Here is a 19,958-nt window from a genome sequence, read left to right as displayed (position 1 = left end):
AAGCCAGGAGTATTTTACTTTTACCCATATTAGTAAAAGTGGCTCATAGGGAATTAAAAATTCGTGGTTTGAGTCCGCTTTGAGAGTTATTTAATGTAGGCTCGATTTCCGCCGCTCACTCGGGTCCGGGCTTTCTTCCCCAGGCGGTAAGCTCATTGGCTGAAACCAACAATGGTTAAGCGACGCGTCCAACCGTCTATCTCGGGAAGGAAAGCCCGGACCCGAGTGAGCGGCGGAAATGGAGCCTATATTTAATGGGCGCACTCTCATGTAGATTTCTCTGTGGTTTGGTCAAAACTCAATGAGAAAACTGCTCAAGTATTTGACAAGGCACCTTTTCTCGGACGTCAAATTGTTCTCAAAGCACCGAAAGGAAAATATTAAGTGTTTATTTCTTGAAAGAGCAAACTATAGTCGCAACCCATTTCCATTTTGAATATCCGCAGCGCACCAGAGATATTTAAGACCATGTAGTTTAGCTTAGTTTCTGTCAGACTAGCGGGGCAACTGTTAACAAAATTGAACCATCATTTTATTGTAACGTTTCCATCGAAACAAACATTTTTTGGCCATTCACAGTGACACTAGAAATAAGTGACACCGTCCCTTCAAGTGTACAGAATCCGCCCACAAAGCGAGATTACGCTACATTTTAGGGGGTCAGTTCAAAATTTCCGGCTACGATCGAGAAACTCTCTTACTTTTCATAGGGATCTCGTCTGGGTCATAAGGCATCTATTTTAAACTTCAAGTTAGTTCCGTCTTCCCCATTCGGGGAATCAGGTGAATGTGAATATATGAAATATCATACATCTGATGTACGGAAGAAAAATGTGAATGCAAGATTAATCATTTTGAGTCAGGTGACTAGATATAGACCAGCTTGCCGTAGCTCATTGTACTGACGCTATGAACAGCGCAGTCACAGTTTCACACTTAACGCCATCGTAGTTGTGTACGCCACTTTCAAGTTGCCTGGCCATAAAACTGTGATTTCATTTCCATTCGTTATAGTTAGTCATCGTCATTTGTTGGTAGATTTTACATCATTTCCCATGGCTTATGAAAAAGTGCTTGCCTGCAAGAGCCGCCGCCTTTTCCGGCTTTTATTTCAACGGTAGACCCTCTTTTCGCGGTGGGTGAAACAAAAGTCGGAAAAGACGGCTGCTCTCGCAGTCTAAAAGAGTGCCACACTGATTCATCTAATACGCGAAAGGCGCATCACGAACTCACAAATTAAAATGATCCAAAATGATCCAAAATGATCGCGTTCGGCCCCATCACTCAACCGAGAGGGACTGGGCTCTCATACAAACGGACATGCTCAGATCACTAGAAAATGGCGCGGATTGTGAATTTGACCACCGAACATTTCATCGGAATTTTTATGCAATGCTGTCAGTTCAATGTTGATTAAGATACTCAAATGGCTGCCGTTCAAGGTGACGGTAACGAAGAACAAATCCAAGAAATCATGGCTAATCACAACGGACAAGGCGGTAGTGTTGTTGATTTGACAACGGATGCGAATGATGATGAGGTTCAAGAAATGGAAGTTGAGACAGAAAACGACCAGCAAACTGCAAATCAGGCAGAAAATGAAGGCACGCAACCAGTGAATGATGAAAATACTGTCCCAGATGATACAGAAATGCAGTCCTCGGTACAGAATATGACCCCAGTAGTTAACAGGAGTGTTCAAGTTATGCAGGAAAGCTCAGCCGTGAATTCTCCTGATGACTTTCAATGCAAGCCTTCCAAACCGCCCAAAACAAAACCTTCAAAGATTGCAAAGTCACCTCTTAAATCTCCTGACAGAGATGACGATGTAAGTTTGGCTTCCTCTTTTCACCATTTTGTTGAATGTGTATCCATGCTGTGTGGCTTATATACAGTGTACCAATTTAACAATAATGAAATGAGCAAACCCCTTATAAGCTTCAGTTAAGCTTATGTAACAGCATCAGAAGTCATTTTTCTGGTCCTGTTGGTTTAACTTGCTGTGAGCGTAACATGTACTATGATCACTTGTAAGATGTCTTGTAAGGGAGTGTTTACATGTTGGCAGAAAGATGTCTGAATATCTTTCAAACAATAGCATGTTGTGGTTTCGTTAACCTTAAAATTGCTAAAGTTAGGCCCTGTTCAGACTAGGTGCTTGTTCCTGGTTCTCGGGCACGGGCACTAGTCTGAACAGAGCTTTTTGTCGGTGCCCGTGCAAAAATCTGGACACGAGCGTGGGCACTGTCCTGCCTTCAAGAGAAGTACTCGGGCACCGTTCCTGGGCACGGGCACTGGTCTGAACAGGCTTTTGTCAGTTCTCACGTTTTTTTTCCTCATATCTCCCTGTGATACAATGGCGGGCACTAAATTGACGAGCAAGAACACGATTGCTACTTGTGCACCAAGGAATCTGAACAACATCCTTTCAGTACGCGGGCACAGAGCCCAGGCATGAGCACCTAGTCTTAACAGGGCCTTACTATCTACATCTAATATAATAATTTTTATAAAAGTTGGTAAAATCTGTTCAGATGCCACACCAACTGTAAATAATGTTTTTTGCAAGAAGTGTTGAGAATTCTTCACAAATCTTGTAAAGAGCTCCTTTGGAACTCTATTGTTGGTCACATGAACCGCATGATGTTGAATCCCAGTTCTCTGATTATATTCAGAAGTCTTGAAAAGACAGTTTTTCTAGTCCAGATTAAAGCAGTCTCATACAAACTTACCATCACTGACTAGAACACTCAATGACATGCCCAAAACAAAAAAAATAATAATTGGCTTATACTTATACAGAAGTGTTCATGGTTTAACTGTACATCCATGTACTTTACTTATAAGTTGCATAATAATCACATGCCGTTCCTTGGTTTCAGTCACAGTGTTGCCCAATTTGTTTTGAGCCTTGGTCAAACTCAGGATCTCACAGACTGTCATCTCTCAAATGCGGGCATCTCTTTGGAAGGAGGTAAATACTGTATGAGTTTACAAGTTTAGTTTATTTGTTACCTTCATGCACAACTACACTGTACATACCAGTAGATTTTCTTTTGCTGTATGTATGTATTTAACTATTACATGTATGTTTCAGAGATGACGTCAAAATGTGGTAAGAACTATTAAAGGGACAGTATCACGCTATTAATTTTTAGTAACACATTGGAAATCCCAAAAACGCAATTCGGTTGATAGCAGCCAAGATATAATGACCAAAATTCCACTAAAAGACTACCAGAATGCATAGAAACTATCCACGGATTATTATTTTCGCCGGCAGATGACCAAAATTAAAATGGGTTCAAATTTGAAAACGTCGGGCTGATGTTTTCAATTTTCTCTGTCCTAACACACTAAAAATCACCGGTTGTACTATATTTTGGTTCAACCTTTCATCTCAGTAGAATCACTATTAATATTTCTTTAAATTAGCGGTTTAGAAATTAATTAACACAGTGTTCAAAGTTTAAATTTAGTGAGTTTTAGCCTGAAATCATGATATCTCCCATGATGATACTGTCCCTTTAATATAGCACACAAATAGTACATGTTGGTGAGTGTCACTGATGCCATTACCATATTTTGTGCTCATCTGTGACCAATAAGTGTTTTCAGAAACTTTCAGATTAAACTTCAACATACTGTGTAATAAGTGGTAGTTTATGCATCCAACTCATAAAGAAGTTTCCAAAATTTGTCAAGTTTGAGTTGTGTGAATTTTTGTTTTATCTTAAATACCCCTTTCAGATCAAAATAGCTCACTGGTTAGCCTGCAAGTAAGCTCTCTGTTAGGTCAGCCGCAAAAGGATTATAGGCAAGCGAAGCAAGCTGTGAGGGACCTAACAGAAAGCTTGCTTGCAGGCTACTCACTGGTAGAAACAATGCCCTTTGGGGCACACACACAGGTACAGTATGTACATATCCAGGTAGGTTGCATAAGTGAGCACCCCTTCCTTGCAGGAAATGCCTGTTGGTGAACAATGATACTGGTACTTAAAGTTCTTGGCCCTTGCTTGTTACATTGTGTGTTATCTATTAGCCAATCTGTCAATCAAGTGATTGTATTGTTTCTTGACCTGCAGCTGTATTGAAAGGTGGTTAAAATCCAAAGGAGGAAATGACAAGTGCCCACAATGCAATGCACCTGCAAGAAAAAAAGACATCAGAAACATCTACACCAAAGCAATAAAATCAATTGATACAACGGAGCGTGACAGGGCACTTGCAGACCTGGAAAAAGAGAAAGAAGCCCGGCGAAGAGCTGAAGAGCGCGAGGCTAGAGCTCTTTTGCAATATCAACTGGCCAAAGCAGAGTGTGAGAAGATAGTCGCTCAACTAAGGAAACAAGAGGAAATGGTTTTCAGTTTACAGGCAAAGACGTAAGAACCCGAAAACACAGTCACTGCATTGATTAAACTGGTTTGAAATCATTCTGGCCTTGCATACTCCTGTAAATTCATTTTCATCTACCATATATACTGTTTTATGTTACAGGTCAACATTGTGCAGTAATTGCAATTCTGACTGTGATGGGGCATCATCAGCTATACAAACTTATGGACAAAGAAGTTCCAGCCAAAGTTCAGCGGCACAGAAATCTTACGTCCTTCAAACATCATTTCAAGTCTCACAGGTGATATTTAAATTATTCAAATAATTTGATGTTTGTTTTAATTCTAGTAGATTTCAAATTACATGATTGGATACATCAATTACGAGACAAAACAAAATATTATCAAAACCAGAACAATTTTAATTCGCAACATGGTCGCAAAGTTTCATGGCTGAGCAATCGATTCTAATCTTCACCAAAACACAATCCTTGAAACATTAGAGGAGCTGAAAAGGATTTCTTCTTGTTCCTATTAAAAAATATGTTTGACTGCGAGTTCATTAATTTTATTCTTTCTTATAACTGTAATGTACATGTATTGAACAAAAAAAAAAAAATAAATAAAAAAATATAAGAAATTATTCTCACTGAAGTGATGCCCACGTTTATCAAGTTTCAATCCATAAAAGTGGGTATACACATATTGCCTACTCCTGAGGTTTAATGGTATAAACTATCATATCAACTTTTCATTGCTTTTATGACAAATGTGACGACAGAGTGGTGCAAGAGTGCTTGCATTTGACCAACACCGTGCTGTTTTGGTGGTGTCCAAGCCTTCGCCCAACCAGCTGTTTCCTGGCTTTGGTATTGTAAAGGTAAACATGATTTCTATTGCTCTTATCTTAAGCCTGTACATCTTAAGTTTGTACAGTACATTGTACGGACGTTCAACTTTACTGTGAGGTCTTAATACAATGTAAGCTTACATGTAGCTCTTGCCTGTTGTATATTCATCTGTTCAGTAAATTATAGAGCGACACAACTGCACATGTGACTTCTTTCATACACAGGGTAAAGCTCATTGCAAGCTGGTAATGAAATATAGTAGAAGAATAGAATGTTTTTTTCATACAAACTGGTTGAGAGCTTGGAATTTTTTTAAATATAAACTAATTTATTATAGTGTATGTCACTACTGTACATCAGCATCTTTTATAAGAAAGAGAATACATCTCTGTCCATTACTTAGGTGAGCTCCTTGGACTCCAAGCACTGTGAGTTTGTGCGGATTCACCAGAAGCCAGTGCGTGATGCGGCATTCAGTCGCCGTGGTGATGGTTTGTTACTGACGGCAGCCATGGACAAGACAGTTCGAGTCACTAGTATGCTCAGCAACACTGTTGTACAAACGTGAGTTCATGTTAGACTTCAAGAACTTATGTGTTCAGGATTACACTGTATGGGTGTCGACTGTATATTTAACTGCCCTTACCATTTCACTGTTTAATCAAACAGATTTAAAATGGTGTAGGTGGACAACTCAGCTCTGAAACAAGTCATCAGAGTTGCTAGCATTTAGCATGGAGACATTAATTGATTTGCCCACTTGCAAATTTGCTCATAGGAAACTCATCCAAACTGGGTGGTTAATAAATACATAAATCTGATAATATATCAATGTTTCTTCTTCATTCTCCTATTGTAGATGTTACAGTAGATAATAATTTTTAACTTTGTCTTTTTTTAATTTGCTATTGTCAATGTTCAATTATTATAGTTACAGCTGAACACCATTAATACGACCACATTTCGGGCCGTGAAAATTATGTGGTCATAATAACAGGGTGGTTGGATTAATGAGGTTGTAAAACTGAGGAAATGACTGGACTTTCAATTTGTTCGGGGCACAGAAAAGTGGTCTTAATAATCGTGATACCAAGGTGGCTGTATAAACGAGGAGGTCAAAAGGCGGCGTTCCACTGTAATGTCATTTGGAGGCTAACTTACAGTGTAACTTGTTGTGATGTTTCATTACAATAGGTACAGCACACCAGCGCCGGCCTGGTCTTGTGCGTGGAATGAGTACGATACCAATTACATCTACTGTGGCCTTCAGAATGGCATGTGTCTGGTGTTTGACATCAGAAACACCAACACATATCTCAAGAGTATCCAGAATACAGCAGGTGGCTCATGTCCTGTTATTTCTGTTGCTCACGTGTCACCAGACCCTCATAGTGTGCTAAGGTGAGGTCTAATGGCCACTGGATTGGATATCATTGTAAGATTCAAAGTTGTGATAAATGTGACAATGTGTAATAATATCATTTATAGTGCCAGTAAATGTCCATACTCCATAACCCCTCCTCCCACATCTCGGGAAGGGGATTTTTTCTAAGCCTCCTCTCCCCACCCTTCTGGAAATTTGAGTTTAGCTTCGTAATTTCCTTTAAATTTTTTTCCTTTGAAACCACCAACAATTTATTTTATGTACTTTTATTTTTGTAGACCTGGAGGAATTCTTGTGTGTAAACTAGAAGGAGCTTCTTTCTGGGAGAAGACACCAGGAGCAGATTACTTACCACACAACCTAACCCTTCCTGAAGGTAATGAAAACAAAATACACAGTGATGTGGTATGCGGCATTTGCGGACAACTAAACCCCTTTATAATGAAACTTAGACTAAACAATTTGATGCTGACTTATGATTTGTTTAATTATTTGATGTTTCAATAATTGAAAATCCATCAGGGAACCAAATGCAGGAAATAATCATATTTGTTTGACATCCTAGGTAATTTTTACACCTGCTTTTACTAACTTGTTGCCTCACGCATGCTTTTTCATATTTGAAAAATCAGACTGAGTGTTTGTATTACTTCATTGTTTAGGATGCTGTTCCAGTTTGTCATTTGAACCATCAACTCGACATTGTTTGTTTTCTCTTCGCCCGTCCAAGAAATTTCCTCACACAAGACATTTGGTAGGTAATGCTATGTACATGCATTGTTACAGGTTTAACAAAAAAGACTGTCCAAGACTACAGGTAAAATTAGAGCAGACAATGCTGGTGAGTTGGAAATAGTACACTACTAAATACTATATATAAATTTTACCCTTTAGGTTTCATTGTTGTAGCCTTTTACTGTCAGAGTTATGGAGTCCCCCCACCCCTCCCAATTCAACCCCCAAAGTCCAAAAAACACCATCTAGATGGAGTTACAGTTTAGTTAGCCTGCGAACAGCAGACGTATTTCCGATCGTTGTGGGCTACAGTTTAGTGAGCCTTGCTCTTACTAGAAGAATGAGACCCCTGTAGTTTTTATTAAAAACAATAGGCTTGTTAGGTAAGATATTAATTAATTTTGTGCCACTGTAATGTAGTTTAGGCAGAATCTTAATTTTGCTGATTATTGCCAACAGGTTTGTCAATTACAAGGGAATGGTGTGGGAATATCAACAGCACGTGCTCAGGCAGAAAGTGCGGCAGATGCAGAAGCAGCTGATCAGGGTCTGTATTGGGTGTATACCAGTAATTAAATTTGGAACTCTTGACAAAATTCTCAACACCATTTTGTTGGTTTTTAAACTTGTTAGAAGCCAGCCTTTGCACCTGTCAGGCTATCAATCAGTGTGTGGGTGGTCCATCACAGAAGCTTCTCAGCAAATCAAGGCTGTTCACCAGTCCTGATGATCGCAAGACCCTGATGGTTGCCGCTGGCGATGAAAGCTCCTCATCAGTAAGTCAAGTTACAATACTCCTTTCCTCATCAAAGTTTTGGAAGTTTTCACTGAATGTTTTCCTAGTCTTGGACAAACAAACATTCATTTTTTAATAGTTTCAATTTAAATGAATGTAGTTCTCCAAAAGGTAGACTGCTGCAGGCATGTGTGTATGGATCAGAGCTCTATAAATTTTTGGCTGTGACGAGTTTGAAACAGTGCTACATTGAAAATGCAAAATAAATAATTCATTCATTGCTAATGGTGCAGTAAACACTTAAAGCTTTTAATAGCAGCAATCTGTTTACAGTGTAGGTGTAGGGGTTTTTATTACTTAATTTTTGTACAATTTACAATTATAATATACATATTAATTAATAATTTTTTAAAGTGCCCTTTCTTAATCAATTTAAATATACATATACTAAAATAAACAGCCAGGGACTTTAAGTCTCATGTTCAAAATTTAGCAATTTGTACAGTATTAAGTTTCCATTTCATTCATTTTCTGTAGACATTAATATGGAATGGTAGCAATGGAAACCAGCTACAGAAATTACCCAACCAAGGAAAAGAGACACTGGACGTTCTTCCCTTTGCTGCTAATGCAAATGACTTTCTGGCTACAATTGATGAACAGAAATTAACTGTTTACAAATGGCTTAATGTATAATGTATGAATTACTGAGGAGACAAGTGAGAAGGAATTATTTTGTGGTAACCTACATTTCTGATGAACTGAGTGTATATGGGTACCATGATCAAAATAGGTATTGGTTGAAGACTGACAATAGGTGCACACTGATGCTACTTACAGTATATCACCAAGAATGGGACTGGCGTACAAATGCAGTTTTCTACTTCTGCCTAAAAGAGAGAGGATTATCACTGAGTGTTCATGTTCATAAGATGGGAGATGGAGGAGCAAAAACAGTTTCTGATGATGGTTAATTAATTTTTTGCCCTCTTTTAAATTAAAGACAAAATTAACAAGACTATGTGAAAGTGTGAGAAGTGTCTTGATTATGCCATTTTGTCTGGCACTGGGCCCAGATGTCCTTTGAAAGGCTTGATCACCTCTGCTGTCCTATTACAACACTTTCCGCAAAGTTGAGATGTTCTGATACCACTCAATAATTATAATTAAGACCACACTGATTTCAAATCTCTTACATAAATTTCCCTGTTATCTTGCCTTTCAAATCCCTCCTTGCTTTTCTTGAGATATTTATGAATGTACACACTACATGTGACTAAATTTCTTGAAAGCATACAGTAGCCAAAAATATTAAAATGGATTTTACCAGTCAAACTGAGATCATGTAGAGCCTAGGCCTCTAGCAGCTAGCAGTCTTGTTTGCTGTACCGATGCCCATCTCCAGAGGAATTTGAGGAATAAGAGGGCAAGGACCAATTCAAGTACTGGCTGCAGGGCAGTATGAGACATCAGGGAACTTATGCACCAACAACGGCAACGCCAACAAAAAAGTCACTTGAAAATAGGAATTGAAGTTTTTTGAGCTACTTCACAATTATTCCAACGCATTCAACTTGTACAGAGTGGATGAACTATCCAGGAACTAAAATGCTAGGAACGGCATTCAAGTTAAGAAAGAGAATAAAACATTCACCCTCAATTGCTCACGTTCTCCTGAAAACCTTGAATTTGGCCATTTTACATTGTTGTTTTTGTGGAGGAGAGTAAAAAAATGTCCTAAAAAATCATAATGCATATGCAGAGCCATTGTTTTTTTTTTTTTCATTGTCTTTTATTTTGCAGCGTTCTAATTGCCGTAGCCATCCTCATTGCTTAAGTTCCCTAGTGAACAGAGATGAACAACTTAACAAGCTAGTCAATATTTTTAGAAACATGTCGGGTTCCACGTGACCTCAGTTTGAGCCAACATTTAATTTCTAAATCTAGTGAATTATGAATAATGAAACTCTGTCATGTCGATTTCTCTATAGATTTACACCAGCTAAAAGAAACGTTTTCAGGAATGTGCAACCCTCCAAATGCAGAATTTTTGAATAGTATTATTGAAGGATGGAGCAAAAAAGGAATAAAATTTTAGTTATTACATTGTATATTTGTATTAATAATAAATTGGATGTAAGATTTGAGTCAAGGAATTGTGTTTTCTGTTCATCAACATTTTGACCCTCATAAAAAGAAACCATCACCACTGTGACAATAAATTGAATGGGTGCCTAGAAAAAAGCCTTAAATGACTTCTGATAAATTGCTAGATTCTCCTTCTAAATTGCCTTGTATTCGCCTGTGAAACAAAAGGAGAATTTAACCTTACATCAAGTCACTTAGGGCCCTATTCTGTACACCCCTTCAATTGAAGGGGGAAGAAAGGACAAAACAAGGAACACAGTAACTGTGTTTTTCAAAAATAATGCTCAATGGTCACATAGTGGGAAAAAGAGAAAAGCACAGTAGATGAGTGGAAAACCCTTAAACCTTAAGGTTGATTTCAATTTTAATAAAAATGCATTCAAGCTCTAAAAGAAAATCAAATTCACTGACAAATGCGATGCAAAAAAATGAGGGAAACTTGAAGAAAAGAAGAAATTATAAGAATTAAAACTGGTTGTTAGGCTTGATGACCTGATAGTATGATAGACAAATAATGTTAAAATAAATTACATACAATGTACATGTAGATACTTATTCATGTTATATTGTCAGTGTTAAAAGTAATGTAAAACCAAATTGATTCTGAATGATGATAACAAAATTGATGAACTATCAAAATAATTATTAATTCTTCTACAGTGTAAAGTAAAGTATACAGTCAGATAAAAATGCAACTATGAGATTTTCAAATATGTAGAAACATAACTAAACACACAGTCTAGATTAAAAACAATATTTTATTGGAGTGTTGCATCTGTGCAGACATTTAAAATAGGTTTTTAGATTAATATATACAAGACAATGAAGCTTTAAAGAGTTGAAGTTTTTCAATTTACTTGACTCATTTAAAATGCATTTACCTACTATGTTCAGAAAAATAAGATGAGAAGAAAATACTAGTTATTAAATTTTTCTAGCTTATTAATTTAAATCTTGCCTTTGGCTTATCACATAAATAGGTTACAGATCTTACAACTCCGGGTATTTTTGCATTAAAATTAATTAAAATACACTGATTTTATGAGTAAGTAATTTATATTTATGTTTGTCCTATGAAGCTAGTTTAATGGCCTTAGCTGTAGCTCAGTGGTAGAGCAATCGGAAGGTCTTAGGTTCAACTCCTGATAGGAGCACTCGGATTTTTTTCTGAGTATGCCTGTGTCACTTACTGAGTAATACACCATTCTCAAATAATTTATACTTCTTAATAACAGATGGAAAACAATTTTTTTTAAAAAATTAATATTTGGCACTTTTTTTTTCTTGAGGGCCTGAGCTGGGTCAAATTTTGATCCTTCATATTTTTAAACAAAAATACGACTGAACTCTGCAAGGGAAATCCAAAGAAAACAAGAAAATACCGGTAATTAAACTCAACATTTAGGTTTCATATTCTTCGGATAACCTTCATACTGGCATTTGGTTTATGACCTACAACAGTTTACTTGAGAAATGTAGTGCCAAAAATTAGGTCATATTTTTTACAATAATTATATCAAATACCATAAACTGCTGCTTATAAGCCCTGGGCTTATAAAACTTCGTAATGGGCTTTAGATGGCCTTATAAACGGAGGGGCTTAATATATCTGAGGGGGCTAAAAAAAAAATTTAAAAAGTTGATCAAAATACGTTTTTCATTTACTGGTTTTTAATTAAGCTTTAAAAACATAATAAATAGAATTCATTTTAATATTTGGAACAAAATTAAACCTAACAACATGAACAAAACTGGAATGTAACAAATGAAAATGGAGTAATAAACTTATTGTTCTGGATAATTTTCCAATTTTCTGTTTGAAGTAGTACAGAGTTCTGTGAAAGTGCTTGATATCACTCAAAACAAGGAAAGTTAGAGGGGGGCTTATAATCAGATGTATTTTTTGGGTTACAGTAGATGGGCCTACAACCGGGGGGACTTATAAGCGGCAGTTTATGGTATCAGCACAAAGTGTAGTCTTCTATGCAGCCGTTATTAGGGTCAGCAGGGAGACCCTTTGGGGAAAAGATCTACCTGACTATGTACAGTTGTTCCAAACGGAGATACTCTGCAAATATTTACGACTCCAGATAACTCGAACCTTCAAGGGAAATCGAAAAAGGTTTGAGTTGTCACGAGTTCAAGTTATCGAGGGTAAAATTATATAGAAAATGACCTGAAGGGAAAGGAAAATTGCTTCATTAGTTAGTGCAAGGCTGGAGTTAGCGAAGGTTTGAGCTATCCGTAGTTGACTGTAGTTTCTGCATTTGAAACCCATATTGCTGAATAAAAACTACATATTAACACAAAATAATGACTATTGCACCCTGAACTGTGCTAAGAGGACTTTGGACACATCTCACACAAAAACAAACCATGACATACAAAAGATTCAAAAGGAAAAATATTCCACAGAATGGCCTAATCGGGATTGTATTCCCTACATAAAGTGCCTCTTTCTCAACATAGCTTCTCTGATAGTGTAAAGATTGTTACACCTGCCTAGCAACCAGGAAGATGTGAGTTCTCTTCAGTAATGAAAGTTCTCTTTGCACAGTTTACTGTGAAATTTTCATTTCTTACAACACTTTGCTGACTTCAAACAGTTATTCAGATACAACTATGTAGCATGATTCTAAGAAAACTCAATGTTATAGTCACTTATTTATTATTGATTATGATGGAAACCAATGCAATGACTTTGAAAAATATTATTTTAATTTAATAACAAACTACAATTTATTTGTTTCATTCTGACCAGAAATTTGAAATGTTTGACAACTTGTTTTGAGGATTTAGAAAATACAATATATTAATTTTCACATCAAATAAAAAGGCAACTCTCTTGTGACATGAAGTTTTGACAGTTTCTTTGGAAACCCACAAAATTTTCTGCAATCAGGTAGATGTGTTCAAGGATAACTTGGGGTTGTATAATTTTATGAGCTTTGCCCCAAATCGTCATTCTAGCTTTGATGGCTCAATCATGTGTCTGTTAACATTCCGTGCTCCAATAAGCAAACAGCAACAAAACAGAGAAGCTAGCTCAAGAGCCACAAACACGCCTCCCCAGTCATAAGATTTGCTGATTGCTGTGAGGGGAAATCCAGCAAGAGTCGCTCCAACTACAATGCAAATAAAACGTAACCCAATGATTACACAACAGAACTAAGTCAAACTTATAATTTGGGAGTAAAGTCAGACAAAAATAGGTAAGTTTCCCAACCTTACCCACCACCAGAACCATGTCTGAAACAGAAACATGTCCATCACAGCATAAAGTAGGGAAGGTTTAGAGAATTAAAGAGATGAATTAATTTCTTAAACTTGCTCCAAAAGTTAATTTAGTGGCCTTAATTAATGTTGGAACTTGTAACTTACATTGTTTAATATGACATGATAACTGCTTAATATGACACAAGCTTGACTGTGGACTACAGTACACTCCACTCTGTTGGAACTTGTCACATTGCTCAATATGACATGAGCTTGACTGAAGAGTACAAGTTCGAAAAGGGTGGAGTGGAACTTGTAACATTATTCAATATGACACAAGCTTGACTGTGGACTACAGTACGCTCCACCCTTTTTTCTTTGGCCATGGGTTTTCAGACAAAACAGTATGAGCATTACAGCTGGAATTTGTTTATGAATTTGATGTTACTACTTACAGTGCAACGAACTCAACCTGGGCCGCCGAAAAAACCAACACTTTGAAATTTAAAGAAATATTCTCGTTTTCGATTGGTTTACAAGCTACCAAAGCCAGACTCCATTGTTGTAAACATGACCTGTGATTGGCTGATCAATGTTGGGTGGCCCCGGTTGAGTTCGTTGCACTGTTCGGTAATAAATGTTGTAAACACTAGACAGTGAAAGTATTCCTTACCATTTGCAGCCAGAGCAACAATAGCATGTGCTGTTCCAGATAATCCAGGTGGGCCGTTCTCCATGGCAAGCACGCCGTACAAGTTAATGGCTGTGTATAATGAGAAACCTATGCCAAAGACTAATGTTGAAATAACCCACTGCAATGTAACAAATAACACAACAATATTAACTTAATCACAAAATTGTCAGACCAAAAAACAAAAAAGACAAAAGAGAAAGAGTCCAAACATTTTTGATAAAGAAGTTTAGTTAAATGTGCCAACCAGTGCAAACTTTAAGCATTATTTTTTTACAACATCCAGGGCTTACGAAAATGCTCAACAATGAGGCAAAATTAGCCACAATCACAAATTTGAGAGGTTTAATAACAGTCGCCGTCAAACTGAATGCCATGTTAGCTAGGTGTTATACTGCTCATACTGTTCTATTTTGCTCATAAGCCGTGACATGTAGCTTGCTGTGCTCAAACAGCACTGTGTTCATTTATTTGATTAATCGCATGTTGTATATGTACATTTCAGACATATGCAATTTCAAAAACAAAATGTCCAAAATGTTCTAAGAAATCTTCTGAAAGATTTTTGTTTGAACTTTAATAATCTTGTCCAAAAGTTATAAGTCTGGACATTTTCATATCTAAACTAGTCAGAATTAATTGCCATACTAATGATGTATGTACATAATATCCTGTAGGATATTATTCTGTCTTAAGCATATCTTTGAGTTATAAGAAAGGGGTATTATTGTTTTGTTTTACAGTATGTGTGTGAATGGGGTATCATATTTGCACTAAAAGTTGGTATGTGAAGGCATAAGAGGTACTCTATGACCCAGTAAATCAAGGAAAGTTACTTTAAATCAACGCACTATTGTAAGTATGTTCCCTGTTTGTTACGAGTATTGATGTAGTGCAGGGTTCTTCCCAGACAGAACTCAGGATCGCCACTGAGTAACAGAAGCAAAATGGTTTATTTCCACAATACAGTAGTGAGTACTACGGACAAATTTTTGCTCTTGTATACATCTGTATGTACACTTCAAGGCTCTAGAAATTTCACTAAAGAACTTAAATTTAGTAGTATTATGCGGTTTCTTAACCAGGGTAATTACATAACAAATGCAACATTCCAGAATGTTCCTATAGGTCACAGCTGAATGGCGCCCAGTTATAGTCTATTCTATTAATAGAAAGTTCTGGAAGTTAAACTATCATTGACAATTTTTTGTAACAAGTTTAATTTAGATACGATTAAATGTTAACTAGCTGCAGTTCACATACCAGTGATGTTGTTGGTGTCACAGCTGTATGTAAAAGATACAAGCATACTAGCTGAATAAATGCAAAGCCAATCATGGGGGGAATTCTGGGACTGGATGATGTTGAAGCACCATACTGTAACAAACAGAAAGGAATAGACTGTCACAATATTTAAACCAAATTATACAATGCACTTCAACTCTTTAGTCAAAGCCAATCTAATTTCAGATATCATTAAGGAACTAGTCTCCTCTGCGGATTCTCTTTCTGGGGCTCGTCATGGATGTTAGTACTTTAATCTGTAGAGCAACTTGTCTCAATATTGACTAATGTCTTTTATAAATCGTGCAACGTAAACAAATACAACACACTGCAAAGGGCAGTGATAGGAGTATCAATACTAATCACTAGAACTTTACGAATGTTTGGTTTATTGACAGAGTTGCTAACTAAAAGTAAATCAGCCACCGTAAAAAGATTGAGTGCTGGCGTTTCAAGCGTTAATTAACCCTTCATCAGAGTGAATGCCCAAAACTTCAGCACTCGAATCTCTTTACGCTGGCCACTTTACTTTTAGTTATCAACTCTGTTGATAAGCCTAACATGTTTCTACTCCCTACCCCCCCCCCTCCCCTGATGCAGTGCCAGTTTCTTTAGAAACTAACCCCCTTAACCACTAGTTAGAGAACTGTGCATCCATTATACTCAAAATCTCAATTTGAATATTATTAATAACACCATACCTTTCTAACCAACTTGTCCGTCACATAACCAGACACTACACTGCCAAAGAGGCCACCAATCTCTAGAAAACTCATAGCAATGCTACCTGTGTACAAAAGAAATATATGGTCAACTGGATAAAACATCTCAGTCTGCAACCACTTCTTGAAGATCATTTTCTAAAGTGCAATCAAAGAAGGCTTTTCACTGTTTAACACCCTATTGCAAGGCAATAAATTTTTTGGTAAATTATTTTGTTAAATTTAATTAAACAGGAAGTTCCAGTATAAAAGGAGCCTGGCCTGGCCATTCTCATCTTCAGTTGTCAATCAACCATCAGAGCATAAATAACTGACAAACAACAAGTGTCTTTATCTTTGGCCCTTTCCGATAACATTGGCTTAGTTAGAATAAATAAACCATGTTTTAAACAAATTAGAACTTGATATCTTAAATTACTTTGGTGAGATTATGAAATTTTGAAGCATATTATTTCAAAGGACGCTTAGTCAACAACTTGCCATGACTAAATGGCATTTAAATTTGCATCTCGCACCCACAAAGCAAGCAACTTGATCTGATTCTATTTAGAACTCCATTTTCACACTCCATCAATTGACTGACTGACTGATCGACTAACTGACTGATTGACTGACTGACTGACTGACTGAATGAATGACTGACTAACTAATCGACTGACTGACTGGCTGATCGACTGACTGACTGACTGACTGACTGACTGACTGACTGACTCAGACTAACTAATCGACTGACTAAGTGACTGACTGGCTGATCAACTGACTGACTGACTGACTGACTAACTGACTGACTAATTAATAGACTGACTAACTGACTGACTGGCTGATCGACTGACTGACTGACTGACTGACTGACTCTGACTGACTGATCAATTGAATTCTGCTCTAAAGTTATTAAAATAATTAAGCTGTCTGATACATTAAGGCAACTGTGAGATCTGAAGACAGCTGATTTAACACCATTAAGGAGCACTCAACTGTGAATGTTTTAGGTATCTTTAGCAAGACACTTACTGTCATATTGTGATTTTCCTACTGTCTGCATCAAGAAAAGCTGTGTCCATTCACCCACGCCTGTCTTTATGAACAGTGTCATAAGATACCCAGTGCTCAAGACCCACACAAATGGACTCAATAACAATGCCTTAACCTGCGTCTTCTTATTCTTCACTGTGTCATGCTCAGTTCTTGATTTCAAAGGGGAAATTTGGTTAAATTCATCCAGTCCTACTTCTGATGGGGAGTCCCAAATAATGGAGTAAATTAAGAGAGATAGTACCACAGCACCAACACCAGGGATAATAAAGGCTGATGACCAACCATAGCTTGTTGTTAAATATGCTGTTAATATTGGGGATACACTTGTTGCTAGGTTACATCCAGCTGTCAAAAGGCTCCAGAGTGTACCAAACTGAAATGAAGAAAAAATACTTGAATAAGAGCAAACCAAAATATACTTCTCAAAAAAAATTGCCAGGCAAATGTGTATATGTGGCTTGAGAGTATACTGGACGATAAAACCTTCGGCTGAGGAATTGTCCTCAAAATTTTACACCTGTTCTCAAAGCTTCCTTCCCCTGTAACCTGTTCATCTTTTGGACAATCTCTCAGTCTCAGGAATTATCCTCCAACATCCCAGCCACCAGTTGTTCAAAGGCCAGATAACTTTATCCGCTGGATAACGCACTCTTCAGCGTCTAAAATATACTTCACGTTAAAATGTTGTCCAAGGTTTTCTTACATTCCCCAACTAAGCAATGGTTAGAGTGTGCATATTCGCTTGTGCACGAGGAAATACTGAAATCTTTGCACAGATTGAAACTGTCGGATAGTGACTTATCCACTGGATAAAGTTATCCGGCCTTTGAACAACTGGGGCCTGAATGGGTTTAACTAACAATTTAGTTATAATTATAGTAATTTTCCCTAAGTCTCCAGAACATGCATGGCAGGTGCACGCGAGAGTTTTCAGAAAATCCCTTTGTGTATTTCTTTCAGAAAATGTCTCTGCATGTACAAGGTCTTGTCTACAATCAACGACAAAATGTTTTGGGAAGGTTACTCAACATTGGCAACAGAAAGTGGGTATGAAATAAAGACATCGGCACATTTATTACTTTCGTATGTTGAGGCCTTTGTTTGTCGGTTCCCCTTTCCCCCTGCCCCCCTGTTCAATGTTGGATTCCCCACTATTCATATACGCGTAAAGATTCACTTTTGAAGCTCAACATTGAAACAGGGGAGGGGAGGAAGGTTGAGTCGAAGTAGAACTTTGGAATATTCCCAAGATTTGTTTCGTCGATTGTAGTTCTGCAATACTCTGCAGACTGGATTTTTACGCCACCAATGCATTACCCAAACTTAGGCTGTGCATGAAAAGTTCTATGTCTTTGGCATCCCTTCGCCTTTGTAATTAAACGCCAGGTCCAAATCTCCACTGAGAATCAAGTGTAAACCTGCCAACTCTCACGCATTATGCGTGAGTCTCACGCCTGGGGACTAGAAACATCGATCTCACGCGTCAAGGACAATATCTCACGCCTGACTCACAAATCCGGACGAGTTGTTCTAAAAAATCTTCATTTCAATTTTCATTTAACATTTGCTATCTATTATTTCTTTGCTCCTTATAACAATCGCAAAAGCTTTTAAATGTCTACAATCCGCTTGAATCGTAAGTGTTCAAAGGTCGTCGGAATATCGTCGGACATTTTCGGCAACGTTCGGAAGTCTTCGGAAGATCGTCGGAAATCTTCGGAAGTGGCTCGGACGTTTTCGCAAATCCCGGTCATGACGAGACAAAAATCTCACGCGTTTGACTCAGAAAAAGTTGGCAGGTATACAACTAGTGAGCCACTGGACCCTCAACCACCGATACTATCAACTTACGAAAGAATTAACTGTTATTAATCGAACTACAACACTTTTTTTCACAGCAAAAATACCAACCTCGTATGGGGAAAACCATTCTCTGAGTAGCTTAGTACACGGTGGCCAACCACAACCTTGAAATAAGCCATTGATACTCCAAAGAAACGTGAACAGCCATAAATTGCCAGTGAATCCTATCAGAATGTTTATAATCCCAGTTAATAACATTCCTAATGTGAACATTGTTCTCGGGCTCATGGTATCAGACAGAAGACCGCCACTAAATTTTGCCACACCGTACATGGCAGCAAATCCGCTCGTTATAACACCGAGTTCGTTCTTCTTCAGGTTAAGCTCACGTATAAGAGCCGGTATGGCAAAAGTGTACGACTTCCTGCAGAAATAATACGAGGAATAACCGAAAAATAGAGACCCATAGACTGTCCATCTAATTCTTTGATATAGGAAAAAGTTACTGCTCTTCTCGCTGTTGTTAGCCGCCATGTTTGTGTCACGTGACCAAGCGAAAATGTATTATCGGAGTTTAGGACGGTGCCCACTAATAGCAAATAATCTACAAAAAGAGCAAGGCTGATTTCACGGTCAGGGAAGTATATTTTCCAATACATGTTTCGAAAGGCACGGCCTTTCTTCTTCAGGGTATGTTTGAGACTGAACAAACATACCCTGAAGAAGAAAGGCCGTGCCTTTCGAAACATGTATTGGAAAATATACTTCCCTGACCGTGAAATCAGCCTTGCTCTTTTTTTAGATTATTTGCTTTACAATTTTTTTGCTGATTAGATCCTTCACTACAGGATCCGGTACTTTTATTTTGCCACGGTGGTCCTTGCAAACACAGTTTATCAGTGGTTTTTACTGCCCACTAATAGCGAAGTATTTTTGCGCGGTTTAGGACTATGCGGGAAAAGCAGATCTTAGTAGCAGCTATTGAAATCCCAAAAGAAAATTGGGGGTAATCACACATT

The 19,958-nt window shown here is 37.6% G+C and overlaps 2 protein-coding genes across 2 annotated transcripts; one reads left to right on the top strand and one right to left on the bottom strand.

The window, feature by feature from the left end:
- Positions 1-1,306: 1,306 nt before the first annotated feature.
- Positions 1,307-11,826, top strand: LOC146456601 (E3 ubiquitin-protein ligase rfwd3.L-like). The gene is made up of 12 exons (XM_085093063.1): positions 1,307-1,828; positions 2,883-2,974; positions 4,086-4,382; positions 4,498-4,636; positions 5,116-5,214; positions 5,589-5,749; positions 6,380-6,586; positions 6,848-6,945; positions 7,232-7,323; positions 7,764-7,851; positions 7,938-8,080; positions 8,578-11,826. The coding sequence occupies exons 1-12, from the start codon at positions 1,427-1,429 to the stop codon at positions 8,734-8,736; spliced, it is 1,977 nt and encodes a 658-aa protein (XP_084949189.1). The 5' UTR covers positions 1,307-1,426; the 3' UTR covers positions 8,737-11,826.
- On the bottom strand, positions 10,929-19,502 carry LOC146456600 (glucose-6-phosphate exchanger SLC37A4-like). The gene is made up of 6 exons (XM_085093084.1): positions 19,048-19,502; positions 17,113-17,509; positions 16,081-16,166; positions 15,359-15,472; positions 14,078-14,216; positions 10,929-13,313 (listed from the first exon to the last, which is right to left on the bottom strand). The coding sequence occupies exons 1-6, from the start codon at positions 19,471-19,473 to the stop codon at positions 13,150-13,152; spliced, it is 1,326 nt and encodes a 441-aa protein (XP_084949210.1). The 5' UTR covers positions 19,474-19,502; the 3' UTR covers positions 10,929-13,149.
- Between the last annotated feature and the right edge of the window lie 456 nt (positions 19,503-19,958).

Source organism: Pavona decussata, unplaced genomic scaffold (assembly GCF_977016875.1).
Source record: "Pavona decussata unplaced genomic scaffold, jaPavDecu1.1 SCAFFOLD_254, whole genome shotgun sequence".
NCBI classification, from domain to species: Eukaryota; Metazoa; Cnidaria; class Anthozoa; order Scleractinia; family Agariciidae; genus Pavona; species Pavona decussata.
This window is presented reverse-complemented; position numbering and strand designations above follow the sequence as displayed.

Bases quoted from the DNA above. Each gene is read 5' to 3' on its own strand.
- LOC146456600 (XM_085093084.1), bottom strand. From the start codon at position 19,473: ATGGCGGCTAACAACAGCGAGAAGAGCAGTAACTTTTTCCTATATCAA. The intron at 16,167-17,112 runs GTAAGTGTCTTG...TTTTGTACACAG, and splicing joins AGGAAAATCACAATATGACA to GTAGCATTGCTATGAGTTTT. The intron at 13,314-14,077 runs GTAAGGAATACT...TTTGCATTGTAG, and splicing joins TGTTGCTCTGGCTGCAAATG to TTGGAGCGACTCTTGCTGGA.
- LOC146456601 (XM_085093063.1), top strand. From the start codon at position 1,427: ATGGCTGCCGTTCAAGGTGACGGTAACGAAGAACAAATCCAAGAAATC. The intron at 4,637-5,115 runs GTGATATTTAAA...ATGTGACGACAG, and splicing joins CATCATTTCAAGTCTCACAG to AGTGGTGCAAGAGTGCTTGC. The intron at 5,750-6,379 runs GTGAGTTCATGT...TCATTACAATAG, and splicing joins AGCAACACTGTTGTACAAAC to GTACAGCACACCAGCGCCGG.